The sequence below is a fragment of the Frankliniella occidentalis genome, unplaced genomic scaffold (genome assembly GCF_000697945.3).
Source record: "Frankliniella occidentalis isolate FOCC.00 unplaced genomic scaffold, Focc_3.1 Scaffold33, whole genome shotgun sequence".
Taxonomy (NCBI): domain Eukaryota; kingdom Metazoa; phylum Arthropoda; class Insecta; order Thysanoptera; family Thripidae; genus Frankliniella; species Frankliniella occidentalis.
The window spans coordinates 1,842,701-1,850,654 of NW_026267163.1; the positions used below are offsets into that span (position 1 = coordinate 1,842,701).

Genomic DNA, 7,954 nt, shown 5'->3' on the forward strand with positions numbered 1-7,954 from the left:
GGCCGGAGCAAACTAGGCTACCGTTGTGAAATACGTGCAAGTATCATTCCGCCACCCCAAGTGCAAACCATGGCGAACCTGATCTGAGTCGAATGGGGCCCTACTTTGGCTGCAAACGCTGCTACTGGAAATCGTTAGTTTGTTCGAAACCTAGAAGATAATATCAAAATGGAACCGTTGGATGCGTCGCCAGTGCACAACAAGAAGAAAAACAGGGCATCAAACATGTTTGATACAAATGGAGAAACCTCGTTCTTTACATATGCTTGGTATGGTGTAATTTAGATCTGGTGTAAAGGTTAAAGTGTTGAAATAATGACTATCTCTATCAAGATCTATCAAGAAATTCAAACAGAACTGAACACCCGCCACAAATTGTGAAGTAGAACTACGGCTGCGGCCACGCTCTCCGCTGTAGTTCGCTCTTTAGTCGATGGCGTTTTTCACGCATGCGCTTCATCAACTTCGTCGACTTAAAAACTTTTCCCGACTTAGAGTTTATACACAATATCAATACAATAAAATGGTGTACAAAGGTTATTGTTAGTCAGGAAATCATTAACAATGACATTTTCAGTTGTTCCTCAAATTTTTGGTAGGTTAAAGTCCGCCTTATTACGATTTCCATGACTGTAGGTGTTGTGGTTACGGAGATGAATCGAGGGTCTAAATTACACCAGACCAAGCACAATACTCGTTCTCCCACCTCCAAGAGGGAAGTGAGAGTGGAGGTAAAGAACGAGTAAAAAGTCGTGTCACATTAGAACGCCGGAGGCGTCGGCTTTCAAGCCTTCGCTGTGCGGGGCCTCTACATCTACGCCAGCAAAAAAACTGCAGTTTGAGGATGTGTCAGATGTGTCATCGTGCAAGAAGTTCAAAGTCTCCGGCCTTCCCACTACTTTCATGGAGGTAAATGCTCGTTACAAACCGTTATCTATTTCTCAGCGTTATTTTTAGTTCCCTGATTGAACCTTTCTTTCTAGTTGACATTCAAGACAAAATTTAAAAAAAGTTTTGGGCCTATCCACAAGTTGACCCATGATAAAAAGTCGAAATCTGCCATTATTGAGGTGAGTTGATGAAAAATCAGTGATGTTGGGCCTATCAGAAGTAACAAATAATAACACTGCGCTTATTACAGACTAAAGATGCCAGAACGATCTCAAAACTAGAGTACTTGAAAACATTTAGATTTCTTAATCATTCACTTTCGTTTGAAAGTGTGACTGAAGTACCAGTTCACGACATGGGCAAACCTCTCGATGATGATGGGATTGACATTTTGGACAACCCTCTTGGAGATGGCATTGAGCACAATCAAAGTTACTGTACGTAGAGTTGAATTGTGTTGTGGTCTGTATGTAATCCTTTCAGGTTGAGTCTTTGGTCACCCCAAATTTTTATTTGTTCCAGTTTAAAGAACTTGAATATGCAGGCAGTGCCTGTCTAATTGAAACAAAGTACAACAATAAGGTTCAGCTATCTTTTCAGCAGCTGACTGAAGAAGTTGTGCCTCAATTATTTACTAATACTGTTTTAGTATCAAACTTGCCTAAAAAATTCTACAAGGTGAGGGCAGCTGTTAAGTACTTCACATCCTAATATATTCAGTATTTACATGTTTCTTCCAATGTCTTGTCAGGAGCCTTTTGTGGATTTTATTACTGAGGAAGTGGCGAAACTTTTATCTTTAGATGACAGCTGTGTTGTTGTTGAGGAGGCTACAGAGTACAACAGCACTGAAAGCACCATCAAGGTTACTGTAAGTACAGTTGAATTGTGTTGTGGTCTGTATGTAGCCTTCACGCTGAGTCTTTGGTCACCCCAAATTTTTATTTGTTCCAGTTCAAAGAACTTGAATATGCAGGCAGTGCCTGTCTCATTAAGGAGTTGTATAACGGGAAAGAGAAGCTGTGTTTTGAGCATGTTCTGGATTTGAAACAAAATGAATTGAATAAGTCTGCCAAGGTAAGTTATCAGCATGTTATAATACATTTTTTTTTGGATTCGCATTTATTTATCTTTACAACATTCTTATTATTCTGTGCAGAAGGTCTGGCCTGTTTTTAACCAGATTAACTCTTTTGTAGAGAATGAAGAGGTACTGAGACTCCTATTTGTTATTAGACTTGTTAAATTTTTGTTTCTTTCTTGTATTAATATATCCTCTGATTTCCATAACTCTTTAGGATGCTGATACTGTTGGACCACTCACTCTTTGTAGAGAAACATCATTGGAGAGCAATAGAGCAACTCTGGCTTTTTTGCAAGAATGCATCAATTTAAATACATCAAGGCCTTTTAAGGCTACTGTGGAAAATATGAATAAGGTGTCTGAAAATCTGAAAGAAAGCCACAATGTCCATGTCACACCAGACGAATGCTCCCGTAAGAAGAGAAGACTTGATGAGAAGTACCGCAGGAATTCACCTGGGCTTTTTACGAAGCACATGGCCTTTCTGCGAGGTGACTCTGACAAGTGCCCTACTTTCCAGGCAGAACCCTCCCTGGAGGAGGATGTGTTGGCTAAGGTCACATTCACAAAAGGTATATTAGTCTAACCTTTTAACCACTAATAAGTTCACTTATTTTCTCCCTTTAAATTTGAATTATATCTAACATTTTCAAAATATTCTGTTTAGGAGCAGTTATGGACACGGCTACTATCTATTCCCTGATTGATGTCTGGGATGACATGAAGGATGAATATTATAAAGCCCACAAAGACAACCAATTTTATTGGAAAATCTCAGCTCAAATGGTTCTCAGAGGGAAGAAATTTTCTCCTAGCGCATGCCAGAATAAAATGAATCTGCTATTATCTGAATACAAGGCGTACAATACAGCACTGAAGCGGAGTGGGTCAGGGCGCCCTAGACATTGGGAATTCTATGAAGCATTGAAACCCATTTTGCAGTCCATGGTCTCAGTGGATGCAGAGCTCACGTACTCTGCTGGGGTGGCAGTGGCACAGACCACTAACCCACACATCCATGCAGGTTCAAGCACCAGCAGTAACGTCAGGTGGGGAAAAGAGGACCAGCTCATAAATGGCTAAACTCCTACTTGTCTAACAGACATCAATATGTGTCCATTAGTTCAGTATCTAGCAGTCTCCAGGTTATAAAAGTTGGTGTGCCTCAGGGCTCAGTACTTGGACCATTATTATTTATCATCTTTATAAACGATATATCTGAAATAACTCTAAATGGCCACCTCATGTTATATGCAGATGACATACTATTAATTTATAAAGGAGCCACTGAACAGGAAATAATGGACAGTATTAATCAAGACCTTCTTACTATTGATGAGTGGCTCAACAACAACAGACTTATTATTAACTTAGATAAAACGAAATATCTCTTCTTCCATTCTCCACGATATGTTGTGTCATCTGACAACAAAGTTAATTGCAATAATACAGCCATTGAGAGATGCCAAAGTGCTGTATATCTGGGACTACACCTTGACTCCACTTTAAGTTGGAGAGTTCAAATTGACAACATCAAGTCTAAAGTGACTCCTGCTATTGGTATCCTGAGTAGGTTGAGATATACTGGACTTAGGCCAGCAATCTTGCGCAACATCTACTTTGCTCTTATCAATTCACATCTTATGTACCTTGCCTGCGCTTGGGGACATTGCTCTCAGGACAAAATCACTGAGCTAGAAGTACTTCAGCGAAGAGCTATAAAGTTTATTTTTAATATGCACTACAGAGAATCAACCATTGAAGTTTACAGAGCCTCTAATATCCTTCCTGTCTCTGTGCAGATCAAACTCTCCTCAGTAATTTATATTCACAAGCTCAGTACTGGCAAGGTCTCAGCTAACTCTGTTATTGCAACTAACAAAGAAGTCCACAATTACTCCATCAGATCATCCTCTCGAATTCATCAACCCTCAAGCAATACCACAAAACATGGCCTTAAAGCATCTTTTAATGCTGCTGTTAAGCTTTATAATGATCTCCCATTGAATATATGTCAATTGTCCATCAATGCCTTTAAGAAGAGAGTACGCACTCTATATTTTCAAGAGTTCCTTGATTTATAATAATATACCGCCTTGTTAAACTTATTTTCTTTATAAATTTTATTGTCTCTTCATACGAGCTCAATGCTCCTGGGACCTATGTATCCAAATAAATAAATAAATAAATAAATAAATAAATAAAGTGAGGCAGCCCGCAAAATCAGCTAAGGATGAGAAAATGGATTTCCTCAAGCAACTTTCGGAGGATAGAAAAGAAACCATGTCACAGCTTGCAACTGTAGCTATGGCACTCATTAATGCTAAAAAAGGAACTGAGGAATAGTTAAATTATTTTGCTTTAGTTACATTCTAATTCCAAAAGTATTACCATAACTGTGATGTTTAGTAACTTGAACAAGTCAAACCTAGTTCTAATCTCATCTTTTTAAGTACAAAAACTTTTTATTTATTTCTTAGTATTTTTAAAGATTTGTTACCAATTATCATCAATGTTAATGGATGCAACTTATATCAATACATGTGATCCTTTGTGATTTTAGTTTTTCTAATCGTATTGCTCTAATCGTATTGCTTAATGGTAATTGGAGTTTAATTTAAGAATTCTCAATTCAAGTACTCATTTATTTTAATAATTACGTTTGAATAATTGTGTTTATTTTAGGTGCTAGTACAACTAGTACAATAAAAGTCAAGAAAACAAGCCATATTGTTATAAAGACTGATAATTTAATGATGTATGAAATAAAATTTCACATTAAGGTAAATCAATTTACTGCATTTATTGATTTTTAACTCACCCAAACATCAAAACTGAATTAATAATGATTTAAAAGTGCAATATTCACAAGTGACAATTTAATTTTGACAGAAAGAGAGACTAGAAAGTAAATAATATTGGATGTAAACATGTAGCTCAATTAATTTTCTGCAGATTAATCAGAACATAAGTATCTTTCACAACACAACATAGAAAAATATTCTTTGGCTACCTGTGAGTGAGTGATATGGTCTGGTGGAAGCTAAAGTTAATACAAATTAAACGCCTGCAACTTCAGTTATTTGAAAAATGATTTAAAACTAGATAGCTTTTTCAAAGCAGAAGGGCGGGCTACAAACCCAGTAAATACATTCATTTTTTAAATGAACACATAGTAACAGTTACAGGCAATTAAAAGTCAACAGTATCCATTTAAAATTAGTTGAGATCACAGAGTAATGAAGGATAGTAAAATAACTTATTACAATTCGTTAAAAATATTGAACAGATTATCAGCAATGACTTCCCTTTTATTGACACCTGCTACCTTCGACTGTGCTAGGAGGGGATGCTGAGCATGTGCAGGTACTCCTTGTGGGTGAGCTTGAGAGTCATCTTCATCATGTTCTTCTAGTACTGCCATGTCTACTTCATGATTGGGAGCAATCGCCTGCATAATGCAAATACCATCCTAAATGAGAGGAAAATACGTTAGAGTGCAGTAAAGTGGACAGGTACTGTGTTGAGATATTCATAGAATACCCACCATGTCTCTTCCTCTTAAAATAATAAAATTGTGAAGGACGAAGCAGGCCATGACATGGTCCAAACAGAACACATATCGTTTAGTGTACAGCTTTATTAGGCGCCGGAATTTCCCCTTCAGTCTACCAAATGCTCTTTCAATCGACATTCTCAAGGAAGAATTTCTGGAGCGGTAATTCTTATAAGAGTCCCATCAATGTAACCCACAACACCTGGAAACCCAGTCCGTTGCTCCATCATCTCCTTCATTCTACGGCGTTCTTCTTGTGATGGCCATTTGATGTACCTCGTGGCTAACTCCCTGAGGGCTTGGATCACCACAATGTAGTGACAATGCACAGTTCCGGGAGATACTCCAAAGGTAACACCAGTGCTACGGAAAGTGTCCATATTTGAGAGTATCCAGAGGACCATCAAAATACACTTATCCATCTCAGTTCTTAGCCGAATAAGTTGATTATTATCAACCAGGTGGTTGCCTATTACGACAAGCAGCACCTGTAAGAAGAAAAAAACATTAAAAAATTTGAGCTATCAGCTTCTTTCAAGCCGGACATTACTGAAAGCAATACAATAATTACCTCAAATGTTTCCCGGTCCATACGAAAGTGCTTCAAAAAATAGGGATCTTCCAGGGTTCTTAAGTATTCCATTTGGGGTAATCTTGCTCTCCAGTCGATTACCCTGTCATTACAACCATCTGCAAAACACACCAAGGCAATGAGAAATAGTTTCCACACAGCTAAGAAAGTCTGTCAGAGAAGCAAAAGAGACATAGAGATGTGGACGTACAAAAAACATCTAGGACTAAGTCTTCCTCGTCTTCAGTGAACGCCATCTCTTCAAGTAAGACGTTGCCAAACACAGCCTCAAAACGTTCTGCTAATTGGCCATACATATTACCCATGTTACCTTGAAGTTCTTCATTTTCATCCAACTCCTCGTCATCAAAATCTGCAATAAATTATAATTCAATGTTAAGTCTTGTTTGAACCTCTGAAAGTAAACATGCAAAATAGAAAATCCAGAGTGCAATGTTTCTTACCTAACAATATTTCAGCTATGAGCTCGTACTCAACCTCTAAAATGTGAACAAAATGGTCGAGGTGGTGCAAAAACTCATCAAATAACGCATCCATCATAAAGTCAATAAAATTTATCAGAGAAAGAGTAATCATTAAACGATGAGTGGTTTGTTTTTGTTTTGATACAAGGTTTCGACACCGTCGATAGAGCGCGCTTGTAGTCTAGACCGGGCAAATAGGGCCAACAGTCGTTATAAGTTTCCCAGCACCGTTCTTTGCCTTTGAATTAACCAAATTTTTGCAGAATATTACTCCTTGCTCCTCCCCCTTTCCAAAAATACAAGTGTTCACCCGTTTCTGGGCTAAATAAGCAAAGTTCCGCAAAGTTCCGCATGCGTGCGTAAGTTCCGCCCGAGCCGCGCGGAAGTCCGCATCTTCCGCGCTTAACTGTATAACCTGGGAGGTTATGTTGCTAACTCCTTGCCCCGGCGCCCCCGGCCTTGGCCGCAGAGCTACATGAAAGTTGGCCACTTTTGTTCCCCACGACTCGCAGCAATGACCCATAAATCCAGACACATCAGACGGCCGCAGGACACGACTTACCTGATAACTTGCACTAGAGACTGGAGGAAACTCTCTGAGAACGTTGCCGAGGCCTATAGGCCTATGTTGGCAGGAGAGCAACGGCGTTAATGCGGCCAGTAACTAAGCAGGGAAAGGTTGGTGAAAAAGTGGAGCGGCTCGGGGAAGGGATGGGATTAAAAATGCAGGGGGTGCGTCAAACCGCACCCATCCACCTGCATCCACCGATCCATCCCTCCCTCCACGGCTGTGTATGGGTTGCTGGCGGCTCACTATTTTAGCTAAAATTGGTTATTGTGGTGTCTGAAATTAGATGAGAGTTAAATTTTAACATGTTCAGGACTCAACATGAGGATTCGATGAGTTAATATGAGCTAGCAGACGTCCCCGCCGCTCGTCCTAGCTGAGCGCTTTATTTTTCATACCGAGCTTGCGCGTCCGCTAACTCATATTAACTCATCTAATCCTCATGTTGAATCCTGAATATGTTAAAATTTAACTCTCATCTAATTTCAGACACCATGGGTGCTTTTCATTCGCCAACCATGATCGACCATGGTCGACCCTGGTCGTCGCAGCATTACTTCTGTCTTCGGGTTCGGAGTTCGGCCGCCCCTCCACTTCTTTGGAGCTCGGATTCTGTAGAGTAGAACGCCTCGACCTTTCGGTTCTAGCTAACAAGTTCGGTGGTGGGGGGTAGGGTGCTTGCTATGAAAATTTAAGCAGTACTTAAGAAAGAGTTAGCTGAAGAGTTAGCTGGTTAGCTGTTTATTTATTTATTTCGAAGTAAGCACGAGCAGCATAAGTTTTACTTTTAGAAATGTTG

General features: G+C 39.4%; 3 protein-coding genes across 4 annotated transcripts in view; 1 reads left to right on the forward strand and 2 right to left on the reverse strand.

Annotated features, from left to right (window-relative positions):
- The window catches only part of LOC113212276 (uncharacterized), a 30,620-nt gene that overhangs the window by 22,137 nt on the left and 529 nt on the right, over positions 1–7,954 (reverse strand). The gene's annotated exons all lie outside the window — the stretch shown is intronic.
- On the forward strand, positions 1,429–3,069 carry LOC127749119 (uncharacterized). The gene is made up of 6 exons (XM_052265954.1): positions 1,429–1,569; positions 1,643–1,762; positions 1,846–1,968; positions 2,051–2,101; positions 2,190–2,547; positions 2,643–3,069. Exons 5-6 carry the CDS (start codon positions 2,322–2,324, stop codon positions 3,056–3,058), a joined length of 642 nt encoding a protein of 213 aa, XP_052121914.1. The 5' UTR covers positions 1,429–1,569; positions 1,643–1,762; positions 1,846–1,968; positions 2,051–2,101; positions 2,190–2,321; the 3' UTR covers positions 3,059–3,069.
- On the reverse strand, positions 4,754–7,619 carry LOC127749118 (uncharacterized). Its single transcript, XM_052265952.1, has 5 exons — positions 6,567–7,619; positions 6,314–6,475; positions 6,103–6,221; positions 5,523–6,019; positions 4,754–5,447 (listed from the first exon to the last, which is right to left on the reverse strand). The coding sequence occupies exons 1-4, from the start codon at positions 6,697–6,699 to the stop codon at positions 5,672–5,674; spliced, it is 762 nt and encodes a 253-aa protein (XP_052121912.1). The 5' UTR covers positions 6,700–7,619; the 3' UTR covers positions 4,754–5,447; positions 5,523–5,671.

What these genes read in the sequence shown, in the direction of transcription:
- LOC127749119 (XM_052265954.1), top strand. Translation starts at nt 2,322, where the DNA reads ATGAATAAGGTGTCTGAAAATCTGAAAGAAAGCCACAATGTCCATGTC. An exon ending in TAAGGTCACATTCACAAAAG is followed by an intron (nt 2,548 to 2,642) that starts GTATATTAGTCT and finishes TATTCTGTTTAG; the next exon opens with GAGCAGTTATGGACACGGCT.
- LOC127749118 (XM_052265952.1), bottom strand. Translation starts at nt 6,699, where the DNA reads ATGATTACTCTTTCTCTGATAAATTTTATTGACTTTATGATGGATGCG. An exon ending in CATAGCTGAAATATTGTTAG is followed by an intron (nt 6,476 to 6,566) that starts GTAAGAAACATT and finishes AATTTATTGCAG; the next exon opens with ATTTTGATGACGAGGAGTTG. An exon ending in TGGACCGGGAAACATTTGAG is followed by an intron (nt 6,020 to 6,102) that starts GTAATTATTGTA and finishes TTCTTCTTACAG; the next exon opens with GTGCTGCTTGTCGTAATAGG.